Source organism: Ilyonectria robusta, assembly GCF_021365365.1.
Source record: "Ilyonectria robusta strain PMI_751 chromosome Unknown BGZ61scaffold_1, whole genome shotgun sequence".
Lineage (NCBI taxonomy): Eukaryota > Fungi > Ascomycota > Sordariomycetes > Hypocreales > Nectriaceae > Ilyonectria > Ilyonectria robusta.
In genome coordinates, this window is record NW_025764435.1 from 4,738,559 (window position 1) to 4,764,574 (window position 26,016).

Below are 26,016 nucleotides of genomic sequence, written 5' to 3' on the forward strand. Positions count from 1 at the left end.
CAATTCTTTGGAATACTGAAGTCCACGTCTTGCGCCAAGTGCGAGACATTGCAGGGTCTCTTGGCTACATTTTGACCCCACACAGTATCATCCCCAGATTTTAGACTGGCTGAACATGCTCAGCTCCAACTAGCCCGATTGGTTCCTGGAATATGTCTAAGGTCACTGAACCTTGGCTCTAGTAGTGCTGTGGTTTCATTGAAAGGGGGGCGGGGGAATAAATACCCCAAACCTCGTCATTTATTCTTCTCCAACTGGCTGGCAGGGGCATTCCCCGCCCGGATGCATTGCCGTGGAGAAGGTTATAATAGATTGATTCACTTTAATCACAATAGATTAGGCTCTCTTTAGACAGTTACGGGTTCTCCTTGATATTAAAGCAGGGACCAATATTAAGCCGATTGGCTACTATTAGTCATACAGTATAAATAGTGCTATTAATACTGTATTTTAGTATATATTAATAGGATTTTATATAGAATTTTATAGCTGCTTTTTAAGCTTAAAGCTTCGCTAGTAAAGAAGTTATATATATATTTATATAGTTACAGACTTTAATACTAGCTAAGCTTTAAGCTTAAAAAGCAGCTTAAAAATTCTATAAAAAGCTTTATAAAAAGAAGCTAAAATACAGTATAAATAAAAATTCACACTATAGATTGATTAAATATTAGGGTGAAAAATTGTGTATTCTCCGTGCTACTATATCTTGAGGTTTCAGGACAAGCTTTATATACCCTTTCTCTTGTATAGAATCAGCTAGAAGCTGATTCCTAAGCCTTGTGGCAAAATACTAGGCAACTGGTCACATGACCCACCCGGTCTGATGCCAGGTGCATGGTCCAATCTAACACATCTAACCATAGGCGACATGAAAAACCACAACGGAACCCACCTTCCAGGGCCACTAGGACGGCGCGACCTAGCGCGTCCCCCCGACCAGGTGAATTCGGGGCCATCCCGGACTCCGCAGCGGAAACTGAAGCCCGCTTCGTGGCTGTGATGACATATGTGATGACCGGGTGACACGGGAGCGCGATTTAAACAGAGTTTCCGCTAGATTCGTTCCACCTCCGCCTGGATTCGAACGAAACTGTAATGTCTCCATATTTGCAAGAAACTGGGGATTCTTTTCCTCCGGCTTGCAGCATTGGCGAATATCATCGACGATGTCGTCATGGACGCCACCCTGGGGAGGCATCGTGACTAGTGGCTGTGATAGTGGTTGGTATTGATGAAATGACTTCAGAGTTTCCTATTGAGGCGTTGCTAGGTATGGGATGATAACCCCTGTAACTGAACCTTGGAAGAGACCGAGTTGTGCCGGATGGGGAAAGAATATATTTGACACATAACTAGGCAGTGTAACACAGTACCCTCGGGCAAGTCACCTCAGCCAAGCCCAGCGCCAGGATTTCGGAGCCGGCCACCCACCCCCTCTGTTGCATGAATCTCAACTCAGATTGGCGCTAGCCCAGAGAGAAGTATGGTCTGCCACTTGAAAGGGATTAAAGCCGAGATCTTCTTTGACCAAAACAGGCTTTGTCAACCCCTCAATGCCTATGGTGAAGAGGGGCAGCCAGTGGCAGTTATGCGCCCAGCCGTGACCTGTAATTTCCGCTAACTTGCCCCTCTATGAATACTGAAGCCTCTGAGTTCGAGTGCCAAAGAACGATAAATGATGGCCATTTTGTAGTTAACTGGGCTACGATTTAAGGGACTTTGCTATTCTTAGGTCCCTACTTCTCTCTGTAGGCTATTCCCTCAATTAAAGATCTGTGGACGAAGGGGGTATGTTAACTACTACTTCTAAGGACGTTATCCTTTTGCTGGAGTGCTTGAAACGCTCGGCCCCCACTCTGAACCCTATTAGCCGGGGCCATCATGCTATTGTTCGAAACTAGACCAAGACAACTTCCGAGGCTTTCTAGCTGTGTCAGTTGGACGGATGCCTCGGCTACTATCAGTCATCTACGTAGTATCAGGCAACTGCTTGCCCGAACCCCCTGGCTCTTTGTCATAGTATATAAGCTCTCTCATTTGCCTGAACTTAACTTTGTTCCATACTTCCAATCTTTTCATAGGTGCATCAGCCCAAACACTACTCTTCTGCCAGCATTTTTCTCCCTCCCCGTCCGGAAACGCTCTACTTTCCAGTCGTTATAATCTCCAATTATGGATCACCGGTCTAAGCTCAAACTTGAGGCCGCTGCTGCATGGAGCGGCGTGGTCTTTATTGTGTTCTACCCCATCTTCTGGCTCATCATCGGAAAGATGCACCCTCCGGTTCCGTACAGTATGTCGCCGGAAGATATGAAGGACTACTACCTGTCCCACCGTGATGGGATCATGTATGGCATGGTCTTCTCCGCCGTGGTCGGTGGGACCTGGCTCCCCTTCACGGCTCAGCTGGCCGTCACCCTCCGCCGTATAGAGGGCGAGGGTGCAGTCTTCACCCTCATCTCCATCCTGGGAGGTGTGCTCACCGCCTGGGCCCTTATCTTCACCCCCGTCACCTGGATGATGCCTGCTATGCGCCCTGACGCCGACGCTCAAATCATCCGCGCCTTCCATGACTACGCCTATCTCCTCTTCAAGGGAACATTCGTGATTTCGACGCTACAGGCCGTAGCTCACGGTGTCGTCGGCCTGCTCGACCGTTCCCCCCGTAAGGTCTTCCCTGCCTGGTCCTGCTGGGTCGCCATTGCTGCCGGTATCGGCTTTGCTGTTGCCGGCCCAACCCCCTTTATCGAATCCGGACCTTTCGCTCTCGACGGTTGGTTCGCTGGATGGCTCCCGGGCACCGGATTTTTTATTTGGACAGCTGTAACTACTTACTACCTCATCCTCGACGTCAACCAGCGACAGAAGGGAGTTGTCCTGGAGTGAGTAACTTCTGTGGCACAAACACCCGACTGCGAAATACTGAGCACCATGGTAGTGAATCCACGGACTTGCCATGAGCCCAGGTTCAAGAGTACGCACAGCAGTTCGGCTATGGTCCCAGGGACAAACAACAAACCTCCAGAACGCGGCGATCGCAATTGGTTATTAGGAATATAACAGGTTAGGAAATGCATATTTCTTTAACAAAATAGTAACCTTCCTTGGAGGAGATAGACGAAACTTAGCTTAAACCTATACTTAAATCCCACAGTATCTTTTCTTCAGCCATGAACGTGAACGCAACGCCCACAAGTGGTTTTTTTTACCACTTCTTAGCCAACCCAACATACGGGGCATATAACTTGGTGCTCGACTACAATCTCTATTAAATTTCGGAAGATCTTTTGAAAGAGCTTGAACTTTTCCCTGAAGTGAGTGGTTACGTTCTTGCCGTTCCCTCGCTTCCCTCGCTTCTTTACAATATGCCGTGATCCGCCAAAGAAGCCAGTCGGGGTAACACCGCACGCAACCTTCGCAAACAGGAGGCACCACACTGAAAGCCACGCGATATAGCAACAGGAGAGTTATTATTAAGTGATTTTTCTGAATGTTCTTTGAGGGAAAACATATATTGCCTAAGGAGGAGCAAGTATTACCTATATTATATCGCTGAGAGTGCTCTAACACACAGGCTGTATAACTATTTAAAACAAAACTGAAATCATATTTCCTGTCTCTATACCCCAACTCTCTACCTTTTCTACCCCCAACTGAGCTGTCAGTAAGTGCCGTACAAACTCGTCCACCTCCACGGCTGGCACGCGGTTATGAATAACGGCGTCGGCGTGCAAGCTATGTATAAATAACGGGTCCGTAGACTTGAGTATGGATCCCCAGCGCGCGGCTGAGGGAGCGTCCCAAAGTTCCGCACGAGCGGTAAAGAAGATGCCGCCTTCGCAGCTTGTTGATCCATCCTTGAGGACCTGATAGGTACCAATCATATATTTTACTAGCAACCATGTACGGCGGGTCGACTCGGAGAGTGCGAAGGCGCGGTATATCCTCGCCATCATGCCTGTCTCGGCGTTGGCAGCCACGTCTGTCGACGGGTGAGAGGAAGATGAGGGGGGTAGGGATGATATATTTGCATCTAAAAGGGCCGAGTCCCAAAGCTGTTGCGACCAGAGGTGGAGTGTTGGGATCAAAGCCTCTGCCTTGGCTCGGCCAGGGATGGAAGGGGAGAAGAGGGTTAGAATCAGGTAGATGAGGAGTGCTTGCGTACGGGCAAGGTGTTCTCTTGTCGAGAGCAGGGGCGCTGAGAAGAAAAAGTCCAAAGCAGGCTGAGACTGAGAGTCAACCAGGTCAGAAACATAGGTAGACAGAATGTCGTAAATATGGTTCTCATTCTGCGGAGTAATAGTCCGCGCGATGGCGATTGAGGCGTAGGCGTCTTGTATGCACCGGGGGAAAGGTGCTTCGGCGTAAAGACCACGGTGAACGAATGGGTTATGGCCGTACCGTAGGAAGCGGGCGAGCCAGTCCTGTAGGCCACGAATGAAGTTGGTGAAGACGGAGACAGGGAAAGAGTTCAGTGGCCTATCGTGGGGAGTTATCGACCAAGTGGCGGGCGTTAGGAACCAACTTCCTGCAGCTAGGCCCGGGGATCCCGGAGAGGAGATGAGCCGGGTTGACGTCGTGCGCGAAGACGGGGCGGCTGCTGCTGTTGCTGCAGGGAGCGAGGATGCGGTTGCAGCCGCGGACGTTGTTGGCCACGAGAGCCCACCCCGGGTTTGTCGTTGTTCTTGGCGGCCGTGCCTCCTGTTGATTGGGGGATACATGCAATCCATGTCCTTATCCAAGCATCTCATACAACCAGGAAGCGTCCTGTCGCAGCGGCGCTTTGCGTTGGTACAGGCGATGCATGCCCTTTGCTTCGAGATCCGGGCCATAGTGAGGCCAAAAAAAAACAATGAATGATGGTGGAAGAGCGGGTAATTTGCGGGCGCAATTTAACCAATGTTCCCTGGTCACCAGCCCCGAAGGGGGATTTGTCAGCTCATTGACGCTCTATTTTGCGGGCATAAATGGGGGGCGCGGGTAATTTGCGGCCGCGACAAGGCTCCAGAGTTGGGCCCTTACTGGGTGTTGCGGAAGACTAGCGGGTTTAAAAGCGCCATGTAGCGGAGAATTGCGGCGTTTCTAAGCATACCGCCAGGTCGAACCTCCAGTGACCAGCTCATTGACTTCACATGATCAGTATGGCAGACGCCAGAGACAGCTCTCGGCTGTCCTCAAGTCTTTAAATATAAGGGCGTTGGGCGTTGGGTAAATTTGTGGTTGAGAGTCTAGAAGCAACTGCATCATACCACGACACAAGTCAGAGCACCCAGACATACAATCATCCTCGTTAACCATCGCATTAAAACCTTCATCATGGCACTCGCTACCTCTTCTGTCTTTCCTGGCTTCGCATTCACCAAGACCATCCATCATGCCCCGTATCCCGCCATCTCACCGCTTCGCCCAGAGCTCTCCCAGGCTGGCAGGACGGCCCTTATCACCGGTGGGTCGACGGGGATAGGATTCGCCATTGCCAAAGCCTATGCTCAGGCCGGAGCGGAGCGCATTATCATCCTCGGCCGTCGCAGGGAATTGGTCCAATCGGCCATAGCGCGGCTTGAGTCGGAGTATCCCGGCGTTCACTTGACAGGGCGTGTCTGTGACGTGACCAATCTGGCTGCTGTCGAGGAGCTTTGGATCAGCTTTGAGAAGGATAGAGTCTTCATCGATGTGCTTGTGCTAAATGCCGCCAAGGTTTCGCCGGCCGAGCCTCTCCTTGTACTGGGGCGAGACACCGTTTTAGACGACTTCAATATGAACGTGCGGTCGCACATGGACTTCGCAGAGAGACTCTGTAAGCAACCTGGGGGTAAGACCCGAGCAAAGGTGAGTTTCCGCCTTCACTTCACCACACGGCCGCTGCCCTTGACAAACACGCTGACTGCAGACAAGGCCCTCGTAAATGTGTCAACCCAGGCAATCCACGACTTTAACATTGCGGGAAAGTTACCTAACTATACTCTAACTAAGAATGCGGGAACACTGCTGGTTCAGATGATCGCCAAGGACGTCAGCTCATTGGAGCTGCAGGTGGTGAGCTTCCATCCCGGCGGCATCTTTACCGAGGGCACCCAGAGCGGAGGGTGGAAGAAAGACGACTTCCCCTGGGACGATGGTGGGTAGTTACTAAACTTCCGTTTTCTACCACGCCGCAATACCTTTCCCACATAACTAAGACTGACTCTACGAGCAGAGAACTTGCCTGGGCAATTCGCCCTCTGGGCGGCGTCCCCAGAAGCCAGATTCTTACACGGCCGCTTTGTGTGGGCAGGGTGGGATGTCAATGAGCTACAGGAGGGGGAGCTGCGAGAGCGTATTGACCAAGATGAATACTTCTTGAGGGTTGGGGTTGTGGGTATTCAGGAGTGGGAAAAGAGAAACTAGATATTGCTGATAGATTTGAGGAAACTGGCACGGGCATCTGGGCTATCGACAGTGAGACTACACTTGATGCGAGCCCCCAAGTTTATACAAGATATTGAATTTTATAACTAATATTGGTGCTTCTTAATGCAGTGGGCGACGAGTACCCCTCTGCGGAAATTACCGGCATCGACCTCAGCCCGATCTAACCGTTATGGGTGCCTCCTAACGTCAAGTTTATCGTCGACGACGCCAAGACGGAATAGGTAGACCCTCCAAACTCGCTCGACTGCATCTACCTGCGCCACATGGCTCTGACTATAAAAGATATACTGCGCCTCTTGGAGCAAGTATACAAGGCCCTGAAACCGGGGGGTTAGATCGAGCTGCAGGACTTTCTGTATATTATATACAGCAATAATAGCTCCAAGCCCGACGACTATAAGTACGATAAGTTTATTAGGCTATTATATAAGGGCTTTCTTAATGAGTCGGGGCTTTCCGGTCTTTGGGGATAAAGGTCATTTGATCGGATGCTTGCAGCCACTAGGGCTAGGATTGGTGGGTTCCTTCAACAGGAAATGCTGCATCGGGTAGGACCGGTAGCCAGACCTACTGGGGCCATAAATTGGGAAGGTCTCGGACAGGACCCTCCAGACGAAACACAAGCATCATCCTTCTAGCATCTCATCTTTTTTGAATTGACAGTCTTTTGACCTATTCTTTGGGGACCTATTGAAGGTCCATTTGATCAAACGGTATCAGCTGAAAAAGCTATCTACTTAGCCCAGCTATCCGATTTATCCGGACCCCAAACCTGACCCTTTCCGACCCTTCCGACACAACACTATCGCGGTCATCACAGCTCTGTTTCTGGGCGGGTTGTGTGTTCTTAGTGTCCTCTGCTCACTCCCTCACTCATTAAGTTCGGCTTTAACCTGTACGGATAGCAGAAGAATAAGAGTATAGTTAAGGATGCCGGTTTTATTAATATCGATAATAAGATATATAAGATACCTATCGGTATATAGCCTGAGAACCAGGGGCTTAAGATGGCAGGGCTATATAACCAGGCTATTATACTTAACTTCTTCTTAGCTATTATAGCCCCCTTTACCCGCAGCCTTAAATAGTCTACTAAGTAGGTTAAGGTCTTTCTAATTAATATTAGAAAGTCTATCTATAATACCAATATATATATATATTATACTCTTTATATAGTTATTAGATAAAAGCTATTAGATATAGCTTAGGTATTTTCTGCGAAGTAATATAACTCTAGAAATAGAATCTTTTATAATAATATCTTAAGAAGTGTCACGACCCGTGCATGGCTCGGATAGCCACAGGGCGGTCGGGACTAGCAGTAAACTTAGTACCCACAAATTCCAACCAACCACGTCGGGATCACTGGATCATCGCTACGATCCTACGATCCACGCAACTATATAGACACCTGAGAAGTACACATCCAGTATAAGCAGCTACTCAGCTATCAATACAACTTGGTTACCTCAATCACCTTGACTCGCTACGCATCACTGTGCTTGACTATTACCAGACGTAACATTTACTCTGTAAGTGACGCCCTAACCGCTCTGCTAACATAAACCTACGGTTTATCCACCAGCAACCAGCCTTCTGCCAACCCTAGACCACGTCTACGGCAGACCAGAAGACACGACCGTTACATAATCCATTCCACTTCTCTTTAACAATATAATGCCCAAGTGGCTTGTTCCTTTTCAGCGTACAACTCTCGGCTTAACCTCGGCCCAGCGGAAGGTCTATTCTCAGCCGAAGTGGAGCAGAAGGCAGTGCACTCACCCTTTCATTTCATCATCATCCTGCGGCTCAGCCTCAGCCTCAGCCTCAGATGTTTTATATCCTCCAATCCTGTCTTTTCCCTGTTGGCCTCCAGCGTGGAACGAATAATATCAAATAGATACATCCCAACACTTCATTCTCATTGCCAAAACCTTTTGTTCTTGCCGCATCCTTCGCAGCACAATCCCGAATCTGACGATCATGGACACACTTCCACCCGAACTCATATCCAGGATTGTTCCATACCTCATCGAGGAAACGCGTTTGAATCATGATGTTATGGAACGTCTGCCCGTAACATCGCTTGCTGTATACGCAGTCATTTCTCGCCGATGGCAGCATATTGTCGAGACCATCACATTCCGCTACTTGCACTTGTCCCCGACCAGACTTGCCATAGCCGAAGCGAATAATCACCTCACGCCAACCCGTCTCGGGTATGTTCGACGCATCTGGTTCTATTTCGAGTTTCCTGCCCACGACCACGCAGTCTCAACTGATCCAGACGATGACAATGACCAATGTGTATTCAACAAGACTACCAGACAACTATTCGGTGTCCTTTTGCGGATTCCAGTCAAATTGAATCCTTCGGTCGCCTTGCATCTTATCATATTAACCGACAACAATCCTTCAGATTCTGATGACATACAAGACACGGAAGAATGGAAAATTTTCACTGGAAAAGATCGCACAACGTACCTTCAGTTGTCCCCAGATTGGGATAGCGATATTTCAGAACTACCCGCAATTTCCTACCTTCGAACAGAATTATCCTCAAAAAGGGTCCTTTTCTCACCACATTCGATTAATCTTATATCCAGCAAGATGAATCGATTAGAAGCAGTCGAGTGGGAGCTCAGTGATGCGGAGAAGATTGACCCGGATCTGAGAATACGCCAAAGAACATGTAAGTCTGTCAAATCCTGTCCATTTTCTGTACTTTCTGGATAATTACTCACAAGACCCTGTAGCATTTGCGCAGACATTGGAAAGAATTCCAAATTCGTTGAAGAGCTTCAAGCTCAAATATGTCCGAGAGCCCCCGAGGAATCAATACTTCCGACCTCCAAGCATCATCCCGCCCAACTCTCCAGGCGACATCCTCAGCCAAGCACTCTTCGACTTCACCCAGAGGGACGGCCTCTGTGATTTTGAACTTGATGCTAGTGTCGACAGTACACTCTTCTGGCCGCAAACACAAGATTTCAACGAAAAATGGTGTTGGCCTACGCTGACAAACATGTACGTCGAGTTGCACGATGTGTTACCTTCAGGCCAGTGGATTACTGTGGCTCTGGACCCAGGGCAAGAAGACTCTGAATCACCTAACGGCTATGAGTCAGACGAATGGGAAAACGAAATTCCAGGTGAGGAGACCGAGAGGTCGTTCTCGTCGGTATGCGACCAGGGTCTGATGAACCAATTCGCCCTGGCTGCTGGAAAAAGTGTGAGCCATATGCGAAATATCAAGTGGCTTTTCATCAGTCAGTATGGTGGGTCAGGGATGGGTATCGAGTTTACGAGGTATAAGGACAAGGAGAGCACCCTGGAGCTGAACCGAATTGATGATGTGGGCAACCCGATGGAGCCAGGGTTCAACGACGAAGCTCTGAATGCTTGGAGCGAGGCAATGAAGGCACAAAATTTGGAGTGGAAAATTGAGAAGAACGAGTAGCACGATTTAGTTACACCAGTAATCAGACAATAGCAATAGGTTGATTGATTGAGCTGACGATATCCACATCTACTACGCTATGCTAGGGGCTGGTGTTGGGTACCAGGCCTGAGTAGTTTCTGGGTACGATATTATGTGTTGCTTCAAGCCGTCTGCGAAATTCGATAAATTATTGGCTTGATACAGAGACGCAATAAGCCTCGTCAACCCACAAATTCTTACAGTCAGCTAAAGTAAAGGAGTTAGCAAACAGACAAATGTACGCAGCGACTGCAAGAATACAGCGAAAATTCAGCGAGCTGGGAGATGATGGAGCGGGCACTCACTTCCTACTGCAGGGTTCCAAAAGTAAAAGTCGCTTAGAGTGATCTTGAACTTGTCGGCAATGGCCTGGCAACCATCATCCTTCTGGGCAAGATACCATTTTTGGCAGTTCTTCGCAATTCCAGACTGCGTGGGGCCAGGAGGACCCGAGGAAGTCTTCGATGCTGTTTGTTGTGTGGTCTTGGCCGAAGTTTTGGCCGTGTTTCTGGTCGTGGAGGCTGCGGAATTCTTTGCAGTTGACGTGATCTCAATAATTGTGCCAGTGACTGTGCTTGAAGGGATTTGTGTTAGGCTCTGGGTAGCATCATAGGAGACAGTCTCCCATCCTGGGCCTCGAATGCAATACGAGGCGTCAACCATCAGCTTCTCACACTTGGACCCGACACTTGGGTTCCAGTCGTGAAGGGCCCACAACGGAATGTCAACCTCCTCGAGGAGTTCTTCACATGTTTCACCCTCGCTCACTGTGTACCAATCCTCACATGAGGTAGTGGCATTGGCAGTTGCATCGGTCGGCTTTGGTACGTATATGTCTGTTGTCTCAGACTCCACACTGCCAGGATCGTAGAAGACGCCACAGTACTGAGTCTCGTTTTTGAGTGTGCAGTTACCTGGGGAGTAAGAGTCTGCACCGCCGAGGACGCTGGGATTCCACTTCACCCAGTCATAAACACTGACACCTAGGGCGGCTGCTACAATTGAGCAGGACACTTCGCCGTTATCGTTGTTGAAATTATGGTAGCATGCCTGGACCGAGTCATTGGCGAAAGGATAGCCCGTGGAGACCGGGGAAATGGCGCTGGGTGTATACGTGGCTTCTGGCAGATCACCGAGATTGACGCTCGTTACCGAAGTGGCAGTTGGAATTACTGCGGTTCCTGAATAGTTGGTGTATGTGTTGATATCTCCGACGGCCATGATGCAGTATGAAGTTTCTGAAAATATTAAAACCAGGTCTAACAAACTCAAATGCGTAAGAATACTCACCTGCCCACATATTAGTGCAGTTTGCATCGATTTGAGGGTTCAGAAAACGAAAGTCATCAAATGTAATTCCATTTATGTTGGTCAATTCAGCACAGCCTAGAATCATAAGCGCTTACTATTTAAATGGGATAACACCACTTACCTTGATCTTTCGGAGGCTCATACCACTTGCCACAGGCCTTGGTTGACTCAGGCTGCGCGTCCGAAGGGACTGGAGCTGCAGTTGTGGCTGTCCCATCCACAATGCTGGGTATAGATGCTTTGGGCGGTGTATAGCCAGAAGGGTCAGTGACGCAAATGACATGGCCTATTTGCTGGTCCCAGTTGTTACAATAAGGATCAATAAAGTAATTCCATCGCAGCAGCTGCGTTAGAGTAATGTTGTGGGCCCTGGCTACCCTTCCACAAGTATCGTCCTTCTGAACAACATATGGCTCACAGCTGCCCTCAATACAGAGTTCGGATGAGTCTCCTGGCCAATCTGCGCACCCACCAGACAGATGATTGCGCGAGAGTAGCTGAGATGTGCTGATGTTATGGGCAAAAGCAAAGTCATCACATGAGACGCTGGTTGGCACAATCATGGAAGATCCTTGGCAAGTCTTCGTGGAAGTTGATTGGTCGGTTCCGGTACTGAATATGGAGTCAGCCTTAGCAGAAATGAAGACGGTGCGTATTTATGATGGAACTTGCCTAGTCTCATCAATGTACACCGGCGAAGGAGTGGTTATAGGAGCCGCAGTTACTTTGCAGGACGAAGCAACGGAAGAATACTCCTCGACAAGCTCCTCGTCGAATGTCCTAGCGTCTTCGAGTTGCAATCGCATAGCATCAAGATTACACGAGCTGCAATCGCTGAGAGTTGTGTTCTTGCCATTCCCGGTTTCGGAATAGCAAAACCTTTTGGATTCACTGAAAACATTTCCAAGTCAGCTCATAGCTAAGCTGGGCTGAATGGTTCTTGTACGTACTCATCTTTTAGGCATAGCAACCTGTAGTTTAGAAAGTAGTAATCGGCCAGAGCGATTGGCTGAACAGAGACGCCGCCGACATTGTAGATGTCTTCCCGAGTGTTCGTACCGTCGATGTACTCCGTGGAATTAATCACGGGGTCCGTATAGACGTCGTCGGCACACGCTGTGATCACGTTGGATCGGTAATTTTCAATCGACTTGGAGCAGTTTGTTGTGCAGAGGGCGACAAGATTCTCATCGGAGAATCCGCCCCAAGTGTAGAGCATGTCCTCGTCCAGAATGTAGCCAGAACAACCCAACGGGGCAGCCAAAGCGTCGATGCATGCATGCGATAGGGACGTGTCAGTGAGTGTAGTGGCATTGAACAAAATTGTCGTGGCACCAGTGGCTCGCTTCTGGAGCGAGGCTAAGAAATGACTATGAAGGGCATGGTGGCTTTGATGAGGCCTTGCAGCCACGAATAAAGACAGACAGGAAAGAGTGAGAAGAGTCCAAGGCACGAGGCGGAAGCCCGTTGGAGTCATGATTTAGATGCCGAGTTTGGAAGCTCGTAAAAGATTGGACGGGGAGAAGTTGATGCGGATTTCTCACGACCACAGACAAAGGAATGCTGTGTGACTTTATGAAGAGACGAAAGTGATGAGATTTGGACTTCGGGCATGTGAAGAATGTCAAAGCAGTGAGCATTCCGATAATTAGACCGCACTGCTACTTTTGGCACCAATTGATGAGGCAGGGGTTAAGTGGAGAAATAACTTGATGACCCTTCGCCTCATAGCTTGACCCTCAGGCCATTTCTCGTAACGATGGTCAAGTTGGGCTATGATAGTAGTAAATTGTGCCTTGGGGATATTAATCCCTCTCGGTCTAATTAATCCTGCGAAGCGTTATAAATTAGCAAGCGAGCGAGCAGGACTATCTTTGCCTGAAATCAGCTCCACGAGGCAGTGTTGAGGTTTCAGTTATGAACAGACCACGCTGCGGAGTTTTAGAGCCAACAACTCACAAGCAAGCGAATAATTGCAAAAACGATGGTTGCTTGCTGTTGGTCAGCACAATTGACGCTCAGGTTGGCTATGCCTAATATGCTCAGCCCCAAATCCTTCGGGGCGAATGTTTTCCAGATGAAACAAATGAAATATCTTGGCACCTACAAACCCCACATAATCCTTCGGTTCGAGGCTGGATCTCAATTACTCACTACCAACACGGGCCGAAGTCTTGGCACTCGATGGGTGATGGATGGGTGTTGGTCTTTCTGGTAGGAGACGTGGGAGGTTTGTCCGAAAGATATCATAGTACATAACCTCACCACCAATCTTTCATTTGATGTATCGCAAACACCAGTCTCTCTCTTAGAAACCTTCCATTCATTCAGCATCCACTCATTGAAATACATACATCATTGCAACGGCGAGGTGCTTTCGTCAACATGGCGCTATCACCTCTCAAATATCCATTTCTCCTCACATTCGTTGTTGTTTCGGTCTCATTGGTTTTCATCCCTTGGTATGTCATTACACTATTTTCTTCAAGTTTCGTATGTGTAACTAACCTGAGTTTAATAGGGATGCTTCCATCCATTCGTTAACTACGTCCCTCGAACGGAAGTTGCCATGGCTTTGGTCAGATGTCTCGGTTCGTGATGATGACGACGGCGACGGCGGTGCCGGAGTATCCGATCCAGGGGATAGCCCCATTGCCCAAGGAGGGTCTTACTCATGCTCCAAGGACTCTCCTTGCTATAATGGAGCCTGCTGCGGCAAAGACGGCTGGTGTGGCTATGGACCAACCTACTGTGGCACAGGTTGCCAGTCCCAGTGCGATGCCCATGCCGAGTGTGGTCAGTACTCTAAGAAGCCTGGACAAACCTGCCCTCTCAATGTATGTTGCTCTGAGTTTGGCTTCTGTGGTACCACCGCCGACTTTTGCAACGACAAATGCCAATCAAACTGTGGCTCTCCCAATAGGCCACGGGGCAGCGGTGGTGACGTTCGGGATCACATCATCGGTTACTATGAGAGTTGGAAGTCTTCTGGGGATGGATGTGGACACATGACCCCTTCTCAGATTCCTGTCCAAGTTCTTGATGCGGTCAATCTTGCATTTGGCTATATCACGCCGGATGATGTAAGTTCAATCGTTGCTTGTCAACGCAGGGCTACTTTGAATCGTTAGCTAATGCAACTTAGTACGATATTGTTCCCATGGAGCACCAGACTGAGTCAATCTTCCAGCAAGTCGCAGACGTGAAGAAGCGCAGCCGAAGCACCGAAGTTTGGTTATCGCTGGGTGGATGGACTTTCAACGATAACGATACTGTTACGCAGCCCATCTTTGGCGAACTGGCAGCCGACAGCACCAAAGCAAAGGAATTTGCTGGCAAGCTTGTGGAAATGATGGACCACTATGGCTTTGATGGAGTGGACATCGACTGGGAGTACCCCGGAGCAACAGATCGAGGAGGCAAGAAGCAGACGGATGTCGACAACTTCCCTACCTTACTCAAGAACATCCGACAAGTTTTCTCGAGTCATTTGAAACCCCTCAAGCTTTCCATCACACTTCCAACCTCATACTGGTATCTTCGATGGTTTGACCTGCCAGAACTCGCCAAACACGTCGACTTTTTTAATATCATGAGTTATGACCTTCACGGCACTTGGGATTCTTCAAACCCTATCGGCCCCTACGTTTACGCTCACACCAATCTGACAGAGATCAAACTCGCCCTGGATCTATTCTGGAGAGAAGACATCGGCCCTGACATGATCAACTTAGGGCTTGCCTTCTATGGCCGGTCTTTTAAGCTTAGAGATCCTTCTTGCTCAGATCCAGGCTGTCGCTTCGGAGGTCCTGGTGAGAAGGGGCGATGTACCGATACTGCTGGGATTCTATCGTACCGAGAGATCAATGAGCACAGAGCAATGTCGGAGTTGAATAAAGGGGCATATACGATACATGATAAAGAAGCCGCCATTAACTACATGGTCTACGGAGATAAGAATGAGGACTGTGAGTAACGCTGGAAAGTCTCATGAGGGTCCGATTCTAATTTCCGTTTAGGGATATCTTATGACTCAAAAGAGACATTTGAGCAGAAAATTGACTTTGCCAACGAGCTTGGCCTTCGCGGACTGCTGATTTGGGCAATAGATCAAGACGATGATCGATACACAGCGCTGAAAGCCGTAACTGGCAAGGATATTTCTCCACGAATCGAAGAGAGTGACACCTTTGAGCACTGGGACGTTAGCAAGTGTTTCGTCAGCGGATGCAAAGAGGACTGTGGCGATGGCTTTACAAAGATGGTGCGTGATTTCCCATCCCACGGGGTTGGATGCTAACGATTCCCTGCTTAGACAAACCTGAATGACGATGCCAAAACCCAGCGTGGATGCGGTGGGAACCACAAACAGAGAAGTCTGTGTTGTCCTTCTTGGGGTGCTCCGGACCCGAAGACCTGCTCGTGGCAAGGATCAGCACCATGGTGCTACGAGACTTGCAAGGACGGCGATATTCTGTTCGCTACGGATCATTATGGAAACGGCGGTTCTAACTGTCACACCGGAACGAAGAAGTATTGCTGCCCGGCGAATAACGGGAACCGAGCAGTAGCGTCGTGTGGATGGGTTAGCAAGGATACTTGTCCCAACGAGAGACCCCAGAAGCTATACAGCCACACCGATTCCGAGCAGCTTGATGGTGAGACTGTCTTTGGAACACGGACTTTATGCTGCCCTGATGAGCCAACCTTCGAACACTGCACGTGGCATGGCGATGTTGGAGCTTGTACCAACAATTTCTGTCCCAAAAGCAAGATACAGGTCGCGAGAAGTAATAGCCGCCCTGGTGGCAGGTGCAACTTCGGCCGCAAAGCCGTTCTCTGTTGCGACCCTCCAACAGGGTAAACAAGACATGGTTGTTTGTATTTTGCATTGGCTGACTTCATGCTCAGAGACGACGCAATTCTTCCTGTGGCTCTGGAAGACCTCTTCCCATACGACATTCCCGCCACCGACAAGCCAGTATATCACGAAGCAATAGACAGTGAGTAATCCACCTGACTATCCAGTCTATGAGAATAGCTGAGTGATGGCGTGCACATCCTTGAACACGCATACAAAGCATCTGGCCGACGAGACTGACATATGGTAGACTATTCCGACGCGTTTCCCAAGAACTGGGACGGCGAGGACGACCCCAACGAACAACCCTTTGGTATGTTTCGACTCTCAGTTTAGTTGCTGCCATTTCTAATTACCAAATAGCTTGGATCGTCATGGTTGGCAGCGAAAAGGATGTACAGTCTCTGCGGAAGCGCGATGGATCGCACCTCGAGCTATTTGACTGCCCTGATCCAGCCAAGGATGACTTCACCATTCAAAAACTCAAAGCTGTCTGCATGGTAGAAGGGCAGGATGGAAATTGTGAAGATCTGATGCTAGGCAGCGTTAAGGGCACGATTGCGCGGCTCCCAGAAGATTGCGGCAAAGACGAATGGGTTCGAGTGGTCTCCTTCGAAGCCATCGAAGACCACCCTGTCCCGTCACACCTCGAGAAACGTGCTCCTGAGAATGCCAAAGTCTATCGACTGGAATACGACTACAAGTTCCATGAGCTTCGAGCAGACGGCGGCGAGGTCTTTGTCCGCGCCGATGCATCTACCCACCCGGGATATTGGGATGGTGAGCTCTGTTGTCTGTGAAAAAGACTGGCAAAGGTGCTAACTTGGCGTCTAGAAATTGTCGCGTCGAAGACAGGAAAGGGCATCTCTCGTCGGGATCCCAAGAACTGGCGAGAAGATGAAATGTCTTGGTTCCGAGAACGCGGGTTTGTCGGAGACGCTGTCCAGGAACGCGGCGAGTCTTCTTCGCTGAATTGGTGGCTAGAGAAGTTCAAGGCACTTCTCAAGGCCCACGACAATTATGGCGTTCACAAACTTTTCGATTACAAGCAGGTGCTGTACTCGGCCACAAAGTCTTGCCCAGGGCTCGGGGACGCGTCTCTTGAAGCTAGGCTTGAGGGCCGTGTGGAAACGACCTTTGACTATGGTATTTCGGTTATTGGTACACTGAAGAATTTCAATTTCGATCAGTCGTATGCCTACTTCCATGTGCACGACTTCAATATGTCAACCATGAGTGTTGTGGATGCATATGCGAAGATCCAAATGCAGACTCAGAAGTTGCCTATTCGTACGTATCATTGCTGTGAAACTACCGAGGCATTGCTAATGACTTACAGTGGGATGGTTGGATCTATTTGGTGGCAACTTCAACGTGAAAGGTCTGCTTGAAGTCGGGCCGTTTTTCGACATCCAGGCTCAGCTCCGCGCGGCTCTTACGTTGTCAGGGTTTGTTCTTCCTTTTCTCTAGGTCTCGAAGAACTCAATGGCTAATCTGAAAGCAGACAAGCTCGTGCCGGTCTTACTTTCAGATCCAGGGGTCTCTCCTGGATGTATCCGCAGTAAGCAGATGTTTGCCCAGTGTATAGTTTTATTTGCTGACAGACAAATAGGGGAATGAACGAATGGCCTACAAAAGACCTTTTGACTACATATGAGCCTGAAATCCTGCTAAGTCCCAAGACCGAGGTTAGTGTCAAAGCAAAGGGCGATCTCACTGTGGCCATCAACCCAGCGCTTGGCTTCGAGCTCAAGGTCACATGGAACGACAACAACCTTGTCAACAATGATGTGCGTCTTAATTTTGAGACGAATTACACATTCACCGTCACCGCCGAAACTGGCAACGCGGCCACATGCGATGGCCTACTCATGGGCGTTGATTTAGGATATGGGCTTGCTATCGACATGTCGAAGCCTATTCCCGGGTGGAAACAAACAGACACACACCACACCATCATTAGTCCCAGATCCGTTCAACTGGCTGAGACTCAATGTAAGAAGTGGTCAGAAGGAGGAGCAGGCCCAACTATTGGCAGCAGCCGAAGAGAGGTCGGTGCCCCCACAAGCAATGCCCCCAGTGTGAAGCGCGTTTTCTCGCGGAGTGACGTAGGAGATGATGCCCTCTTTCCTGATACCCCAGGATCCTCGCTTCGATGTATCAACGACTTCAAAACGCCTACTGGAGATTGCCGTGACCACACGGCGGAGGATGACTATGCGACCGACCCATCATTATTCGATAAGAGAGCGACTTCGGCGGGCACTGGAAAGAAGCCGTGGAGTTTATGCGACAACTCCAAGAAAATCTACGTCAAGGGGATCAATTTCCCAACCTCTGGACAGATGATTAAAAAAGAAGGCAAGTACAAAGACTTGGGAAAATTCTCAAGCTGGGGCCCGAGTGACCCCGACGAATGCGATGACTACGACTTCCGTTTGTTGGACGAAACCCCTTCAGCCGATAGATCTGGTGAGTATGACTCGGAACATGTCCTGGAGTGGCAGACTCTCAAGCAGTTCATGATCAACGTGGGCTTCATCAAAGACAAGAAAGTATCCAACAAGCCGTCTATCGCTGCCACGAGTCCGTACAAGGACTGGACAACAGATAACCCAATAGTCGCAGAGCTGAGGACTAAAAAGAAGTATCCACAGAAGGACGAGGTTGACTTTTGCGACTATTTCTGGTTCTGGTGGTCCCAGAAAGTCTTTGAGTATAAAGGCGTCAACCACAACGCTCTGGACCATCTCAGATTAGCGATCCCGAACGACGATTTCTACAGGGATGAGTTGCAGCTCCTTTGGAGTGGCGCCAATACTGTCAAACAAGCGTAAGTTTTGAGATCTGATTTCCATTTTACACATAACTCCAATTCCCGCGTCTATATAATAGTGAAGCTAACATTGCGTGTTTTCAAGCATGTGGCAAATGGGAACTTACACCATTCGATCGAAATCGAAGATGGAGTCGTATCTGAAGGGGACGACCGAAAGGGGCAAGAAGAGGGATGTCAATGATGCAATCAACGTTCTCAAGGACACAATGTTTGCAGTCCGATATGTAAGTTTGTTTGCATGGCAGTGTTAAGTGCGCTGAGACTAATCGTGTTCACCAACAGATGGCAGAACCGGACGTGAAGAGAGTCATGTTTTCCCAGGCAGACCGCATCTATAAGCGAATGTGAGAATTCTGCCGCAAACAACAATGGAGACTTCGCTGATGACCAACCTTGCAGGAATGAGTTTGAAGATATGTTTGTTGCGGAAGGTGTAAGTTGAGCTTGCAGCTCATATATCTTGAAGTTGAGGACTTTTTCTAACCTTTATCTCCCTTCATTAGAAAATCAAGGGGTTCAACGATCTTGTCTACGTTAAGCTTGAACTTGGAGAGGAATGGAAGAAATGGTGTGAGGCCTCATACACGAACGCGAACATCAGACACAAAGGTGAGATGATATCACCTAAACCAAACCAACTGAACAAGAAGGCTAACATGCGTGTTTCCAACAGACTTTCTTGAGACATGGGTGCCTCGTTTGAAGAGAGATTACCTACCTGACGAGGACGATGAGAGTGGCGGTGATGAGTCAGACGGGGGAACCGAGATCAATGAGGATATCAAGAAGCGCGTCGAGGAGTTGGTTAAAGCATACGACGAGTTCAAGCAGAGCCCATGGGTCAGTCCTTTCCAATGGGATTAGGTGATGGGTAGAGTTGTGGGAAGCGGCGAGACAAAGCTCAGCCAGAGCAGGATCAAAACAGGGGGTGGCTCTATTATGTAAAAATCACTGAGAACTAAGAAGTATTTAGTCAAGAAATATGGTCCAAAAAAAAGTTTTTCCAACTCTACTATCTACGTGTCTACTGGGTGTTGGATTTATATATTGTTGGCAGCGCGTTATGAGAAAAGCGTTACGCACAGGGGGTCATCATGCACCTCGAGTATAGCTAGCAAAAGCACTCGGAGAATCACTCACGCTATTATCTCTATCTCCGAGCACGCACTAAAGTTGCACCACATTGCATCAATCGATTATTATCTTGAAGACTAAGCTAGGGGTTTTAGAAGACAGGTGGACGATGAGGAAGGGAGCCAGGTGTGAGACAAGGGCAGCTTAGCAGAGAATCCAATGTTCCCCTTGAACAGAGAGTCGCGCTAGAGGAAACAGTGCGGTTGACTTTTGGAAAGGAAGAATAGACACGTTCCGGACCAGCCAACCTAGCGACGGTGCTGCCAGGCCAAGATGCGTGATTCGGCTAACTACCAGCAATAGATAAAGCAGCCTGTCTTGGGCGCCCACGTCAGAGGCCACCACATATCAGGATTCCACAGATACGCCTGGTCGCGTTATTGGCCGGACTAATGGAGCAAATCGTACGTTTTTATGCTAATTCCATGTGAAGGAAAGATATCGAGCCATGGCGGCCTACACGACCGTCCTATCTCGAGCTAATAACCCCGCATTGATGCCATGTCGAATTGGAAGGTTTATTCTGATAGCGATCAAAGGGGAATCTGAATTAGGAATGTTTAATCTGGCTATTCCCGTGTTTACGTAACCCAAAGTCACCTGTGTTCTTTCGTTAGAAGCTAGCTATATCTGGCAATTTGGCACGAACACACTCCGGCCTGCCTCAGTCAAGTCGGAAAGTATTATCCATGAGTCGTCACTTTCGGATGAGACACAAACCTACAATACATGGGGGATTTGCATTCTAACAACGCAGTGCATCCTAGACTTCTCAAAAATCTTCACTCAACAATACACTCACGACATTTTTACTAAATCTCGAAACTCGTTAGGTCTCGCTTTCACTTCGGGTCGCATGAAATCCATTGTGTCGAACATGGCCGAACTTAACCTCGTTGAGGCTTCCATTGAAGACTTGCAAAATGCCTTGACTTCGGGCTCTGTGACGAGTGTCGAACTGGTCGCTCGTTATCTTCGTCGCATTAGTGCATATGATTGCCGAAATACTGCTCTCAATGCTATTCCTGTCATGAACAAGGCCATCTTTGACGAGGCCCAGCAATCCGACGATCGGCGGGCTTCCGGCGCGCCTCTGAGACCTTTGGAGGGCATTCCCTTTACCATCAAGGACAGCTTCAAGGTCAAGGGAATGGCGGCAGCCGCGGGATCTCCGGCGTTTAAAGACCTCATCGCCAACGAGGATGCCTTCTTGGTGAAGACGGTCCGAGATGCTGGCGCTATCCTGGTCGGACGCACTAACATGCCCGCTGTGGCATGCGGCGGTATGCAGAGGGGCATATGGGGGAGAGCTGAGAATCCCTATAACCCAGACTACCTTGCTGCGGCTTTTGCTTCGGGCTCCTCCAACGGATCAGCTGTGTCTACGGCTGCATCCTTTGCCGCCTTTGGCATCGGTGCTGAGACCGTATCTTCTGGTCGCTCCCCTGCATCGAACAACGCATTAGTCGCATACACCCCCTCAAGAGGGTTTCTTTCCCTCCGTGGAAACTGGCCGCCGTATCCTACTTGCGATGTCCCGGTTCCACAAACGAGAACTATGAGGGATATGCTGTGTCTGCTGGATGTTATTACGGCTGAGGACCCCGTGAAAGAGGGCGAGTTTTGGCGCGAGCAGACTTTTACAATGCTACCGGAACCATGGCAGGATAAGCCCAAGTCATTCAAGGAAATCTCTTCGTCCAAATCCTTGTCGGGTCTGCGCATCGCAGTCCCCGAGATGTTCATTGGCGGGCCCGCGCCAGAGGGGGCAAGACAAGTGGAAACAAGTCCGGCAGTTATCAAGCTATGGGAACAAGCACGAAAAGACCTTGAAGCTCTTGGTGCTGAAATTGTTCTGGTGCCTGATTTTCCCCCAATGACGGCATACGAGAACGACGACCTATTGCCCGAGGGTTGCCCCAGACGACCGCATGACTGGAATGCAGTGGAGAGAGGTCCATTAATTGCGCATGCCTGGAACGACTTCTTGAAGGGCTTCGGTGACTCCGAATTGCCTGACATCTTCGCCGTTGACCCGTTCAACATTTACCCTGAGTCCCTTCGGACAGAACCTGAGTTGAAGCACTTTGAGAAGGCCAATGCCATCCAGTACCATAAGCTGGCAGACTATGTTCGCAACACGACCTTCTATGAAGTAGAAGGGCTCGAGGAAGCTGTTAAGGGCCTAGAAGGAATGCGTAAGGTGCTTCTTGAAGACTGGTTGACTTGCTTGGGCTGTGATTGCGTTGCCTTCCCTGCGGCGGGCGACGTAGGCCCTGCAAACGCAGACTCGAGTTTCGAAGGCGCGGCACTGGCGTGGAGAAACGGCACCTATTACAGCAATGGGAATAGGGCAATGCGCCATCTAGGAATCCCCTCGATGTCGGTACCGATGGGCATTATGAGCGACAAGGGTGTTCCGGTAAACCTTACGCTTGCCGGTCGAGCGTACGACGATGTGAAGTTGCTGGAGTGGGCAAACGCATTCGAAGCGAAGACAAAGCATCGTGTTCCTCCACCGAATACCCCTGCTCTTGACTCTGATGTCATCCCATTGATCCCAGAGCGCTCATCTAGGGCACTTCATCCTAAGTTGAACATTGAGAAGTTTGAAGCAATCCCGGAGAATGATATGGCTAGGTCATCACTCCGAGTCAATGTCCAGGGTCTGGTAACAGTGCCAGCTCCAGCTTTTGGTTTGCCAGAGCTGGATATCATGATTGATGGTACTGCCATTCCTGTAGAGAATATCGCGGTCGAAACACTATCACAAACAGCGGCGGGCGAAGTCCAATTCTTGTTCAAGGCTCAAGCGGTGACATTGAAACCCATCGAGAGGGAAGGACTGGAACGAACGAGGGCTCCTGTGGCTCGTGACATGACGATGGGTGTTGTTTTGGCTAAGGCTACTAAAGGTGGACAGCCTGCAGGTTGGCTTGGGTTGATTTAAGGAAATTGTTAAGGAACTGTTTAAGTCGGTGTCAATTCCCCAACCCGATCCATGGCGAGGGAAACAAAATGCGGCAATTAGTTAACACGATGGAAATGTAAACCAGTGCTGCATAAATTGTTAATGGCCATGTTCTTTATATTGTTCCATGCTTTGTACCGCACTAACATTTCCTCTCCAACATATCTGCTTCTATTAGCTACATGCCCCAACCCTTACACCTTTCCTCGTTCAAGAAACTTGTTCGGGATATCTACATGTCTGCTTCTGATGTATTCACACAAGTTCTTACCCAAACTATCAAAGCTCGAAGTCGAGTTGAAGCCTCGGTCAAGGTGGTCCTTCAACAGGAAATGCACAGCTCGAATGTTGGCCATCTCGCAACGGTCGATTTGCCGACCGACGTCGTCCTTGCCTAGAAGCTCGCGCAGCTTCGCTGTGGAGAGGACTGTCCGCAGCCAGTCCCATTCGTCCTCGTTGCGGACAAAGAGGCCTAGGTTCGCGTTGGACGACTTGTCGCCAGAACGGCCCATGACAATCCACCCCAAAGGCCCGCGGGTCGTTGGGCCAAAAGAGGAGAGGTCGGCAGGGTCTGTCGTCTCTGGGTACGAAGGCTGCTCGCGGGGGTATTCCTTCGTCAACGTAGGTGGCGGGATGTTCTTGATGGTGCCGTCGGGTAGGTGAGCGGTCTCTTCCACAAACGACTGCGGCATCAGGGAAACCCAGTACTCGAAGAAGGGCCTGCCCACGGCAGTTCGCATGTCGGGAGCCATGGTGCCGCCGGGGTATGACTGCAGCAAGTTCTCGATACAGAAGCGTGCGAATGAACCGCGGTCTGAGTCTACGAAGCTGCTGCCAGATAGGAGCTCATCGTCACGAGTCTGGGCGAAAATGCCTGTGGAGGATCACTGTTAGCAGAGAACTCTCCAGCTCATAGCAAGATCAAATAAACGTACGCATGTCCACCGTAGCCGACTCCTGCGAATCGGGATTCTCTGGGACTTCGCCGGCAATCATGAACTTGAGACAGGAGAACTTGTCTAGGTACTTGCCCATGCGGGCTTTCGTCTGGCGCTCAATCATGGCCGCCTTCTCCGGAATATCGATACCGGTAAGGTAGAAGTGGAACTCGGCCTGCCATCCGCCCTTTGCTGTGATTCCAACTATTGAGAAAGTCAGTCAAGCCCTGGTGACATGGTGCGTTACACATACCCTTGGTTGTAGCCGGGGCTGGCAGTCCCTTAATTCCCGAGACTCGGACTGCGTTCTTGCCGACCTGCTCGAGCTTTACATCTTCAATCGACGCAGTGACGTCTGAGTTGTAGTACAAGGGACCCTGGATCTCATAGAGAAGTTGGCTGGCGATCGTGGCCGTGTTGACAAGGCCGTCTCGACCCTGCTCCATGGTAATGACACTCTCGCCACTCTCCTCGATGGAAGCAATGGGATATCCCATATCCAGGTCATTGACGCCCAGATCCTTGAACCCGGAGTAGTAGCCGCCGGTCGCATATGTCGAGCACTCGATGATGTGGCCAACCATCAGAGCGTTGGCAAGCTCGGTCAAGTGCTCCTCGCGGTTCCATCCGTACCACCACATTGCGGCGCCGACTGTCGGGGAAGCATCGGCGACGCGGCCGCAGAGCACAATGTCTGCGCCGGCTCGGAAACACTCCGCGATACCGGTGCCGCCGAGGTAGCATTGCGCGCAGACGGGGTCGTAACCCCATTCTTGGATGGACTTATTTGCCGGGAGGTTCAAAAAGGGCTCGCCTGGGTGGTTAGTTAGCATGCGTTAAGTCGGCTGTAGAGATGGGAGACGTGCCTTTCTTGTAGAGATCCAGCACAGCATCGGTTACATCGTCGCCGTCCACGACACCAACCTTCAGGTCCACCCCATGCTTTTTGATCAGTTCCTTGACAGCTTCCGCCAAGCCGTGGACGTCTGAGGCTCCAGCGTTCACCGCAAGCTTGGTGCCCTTCTTTGCAAGCCAAGGGATGGCCGGGTCAACCTCCTCGAGGAAATACGGCTCGTACCCTTTGGCCACTTCGGTTGAACCAGTAGCCATCTTGCGCTGTGCAAGTCTGTCTCTCTTGTCTGATCCTCGAAGAGTCATATTGCACTCGCTCATCCAATCACCTGGGTTGATGTCAGCGACTGCAGAAGCTCAGATTCTCCAATCTCGACTCCGCTGAGGATCCACCAACCTGTTATCACATCGACGTCTTCGTTCTTGGCCATGTCTTCCATAGCTCGTTTTCGGTCGTAAACACCTGTTAAAAAAGAATCAGCACTGGACCTTTACCAAGATGGTTTCACGCCTACCTCCAGAGCATCCTGCAATGCGGATAGGTCGTCCAGAAGGGACGCCAAGTTGTAGTTGGCCGTTACCGCCATTTGAGGCAAGGTCATTGATAGCCGAGGGAGCCATGGTGAGCAATTCTATAAGAATCAACCAAGGAATGAAGAAAAAGTTTATGAAGTGAATGCGGTGCGCATATGAACATCGTGGAAGAGCCGTAGCACACATATATGTCATTCCCGGATCACTTCATCCACCCACGGCTCGGAGATTAGGATTCTCTGTAAGCAAAGCCTACATTCTCCAACAACCCCTCACTCGAATAGCCAAACAAAGTGATTCATCCATCATGGAGTTCGGATGCTCGCAGGTTCTTGCCACCTCCTGGAGACGCACTAATGATTCAGCACCCGCTAACCCCGCCATCCATCTGCGCCCCTCTTTTCAGCATCCTCATGACCATCCGACGTAGCCATGAGTCCCAGAAGGAGATAGCCTGCTATGCGGGTCATCAATTATATTCCCGGAGACGCCATCAAGCTAAATGCCATGCCGAGCTTGGAGATATCGGTTCTCTTTACGTGGGGTGCTATACTGTACTATCTTCCATGAGGTGGTTTTGGGGAACATGAGATGTTGTTCGAAGAGAAGCGATCATGATGGTTCAGCATCGAGTGGTAGAAATGCAAGACGTGACCTTGGTCAACTTGGGTGTAAATAAGA

At 49.7% G+C, this 26,016-nt stretch overlaps 8 protein-coding genes across 8 annotated transcripts; 5 read left to right on the forward strand and 3 right to left on the reverse strand.

Moving 5' to 3' along the window:
• Nucleotides 1-2,083: 2,083 nt before the first annotated feature.
• Nucleotides 2,084-3,154, forward strand: BGZ61DRAFT_439906 (uncharacterized protein). Its single transcript, XM_046244412.1, has one exon. The coding sequence runs from the start codon at nt 2,176-2,178 to the stop codon at nt 2,887-2,889; it is 714 nt and encodes a 237-aa protein (XP_046113095.1). The 5' UTR covers nt 2,084-2,175; the 3' UTR covers nt 2,890-3,154.
• A 311-nt stretch (nt 3,155-3,465) lies between these two features.
• Nucleotides 3,466-4,861, reverse strand: BGZ61DRAFT_439908 (uncharacterized protein). The gene has a single exon (XM_046244413.1). The coding sequence runs from the start codon at nt 4,833-4,835 to the stop codon at nt 3,591-3,593; it is 1,245 nt and encodes a 414-aa protein (XP_046113096.1). The 5' UTR covers nt 4,836-4,861; the 3' UTR covers nt 3,466-3,590.
• A 169-nt stretch (nt 4,862-5,030) lies between these two features.
• On the forward strand, nt 5,031-6,425 carry BGZ61DRAFT_30389 (putative short-chain dehydrogenase). Its single transcript, XM_046238715.1, has 3 exons — nt 5,031-5,832; nt 5,899-6,121; nt 6,200-6,425. The coding sequence occupies exons 1-3, from the start codon at nt 5,320-5,322 to the stop codon at nt 6,388-6,390; spliced, it is 927 nt and encodes a 308-aa protein (XP_046113097.1). The 5' UTR covers nt 5,031-5,319; the 3' UTR covers nt 6,391-6,425.
• A 1,637-nt stretch (nt 6,426-8,062) lies between these two features.
• On the forward strand, nt 8,063-9,932 carry BGZ61DRAFT_439910 (uncharacterized protein). The gene is made up of 2 exons (XM_046244414.1): nt 8,063-9,106; nt 9,171-9,932. Exons 1-2 carry the CDS (start codon nt 8,398-8,400, stop codon nt 9,872-9,874), a joined length of 1,413 nt encoding a protein of 470 aa, XP_046113098.1. The 5' UTR covers nt 8,063-8,397; the 3' UTR covers nt 9,875-9,932.
• BGZ61DRAFT_583251 (uncharacterized protein) lies at nt 9,914-12,683 on the reverse strand (the record flags this gene model as incomplete). Its single annotated transcript, XM_046256310.1, has 6 exons — nt 9,914-10,102; nt 10,201-11,133; nt 11,186-11,281; nt 11,328-11,818; nt 11,897-12,097; nt 12,157-12,683. The coding sequence occupies 6 exons, from the start codon at nt 12,681-12,683 to the stop codon at nt 10,044-10,046; spliced, it is 2,307 nt and encodes a 768-aa protein (XP_046113099.1). The 3' UTR covers nt 9,914-10,043.
• Nucleotides 12,684-13,591: 908 nt separating this feature from the next.
• Nucleotides 13,592-19,888, forward strand: BGZ61DRAFT_583252 (uncharacterized protein; the record flags this gene model as incomplete). Its single annotated transcript, XM_046256311.1, has 17 exons — nt 13,592-13,668; nt 13,728-14,289; nt 14,352-15,174; nt 15,226-15,470; nt 15,522-16,066; nt 16,118-16,209; nt 16,318-16,380; nt 16,431-16,847; nt 16,902-17,357; nt 17,407-17,515; nt 17,572-17,628; nt 17,680-18,900; nt 18,989-19,130; nt 19,189-19,250; nt 19,306-19,339; nt 19,410-19,515; nt 19,580-19,888. The coding sequence occupies 17 exons, from the start codon at nt 13,592-13,594 to the stop codon at nt 19,768-19,770; spliced, it is 5,202 nt and encodes a 1,733-aa protein (XP_046113100.1). The 3' UTR covers nt 19,771-19,888.
• Nucleotides 19,889-20,917: 1,029 nt separating this feature from the next.
• On the forward strand, nt 20,918-23,172 carry BGZ61DRAFT_409190 (amidase signature domain-containing protein; the record flags this gene model as incomplete). The annotated part of the gene is made up of 1 exon (XM_046243211.1): nt 20,918-23,172. One exon carries the CDS (start codon nt 20,918-20,920, stop codon nt 22,988-22,990), a length of 2,073 nt encoding a protein of 690 aa, XP_046113101.1. The 3' UTR covers nt 22,991-23,172.
• Nucleotides 23,173-23,205: 33 nt separating this feature from the next.
• BGZ61DRAFT_544692 (uncharacterized protein) lies at nt 23,206-25,422 on the reverse strand (the record flags this gene model as incomplete). The annotated part of the gene is made up of 6 exons (XM_046255275.1): nt 23,206-23,885; nt 23,947-24,153; nt 24,203-24,763; nt 24,870-25,130; nt 25,199-25,264; nt 25,317-25,422. The coding sequence occupies 6 exons, from the start codon at nt 25,420-25,422 to the stop codon at nt 23,206-23,208; spliced, it is 1,881 nt and encodes a 626-aa protein (XP_046113102.1).
• Between the last annotated feature and the right edge of the window lie 594 nt (nt 25,423-26,016).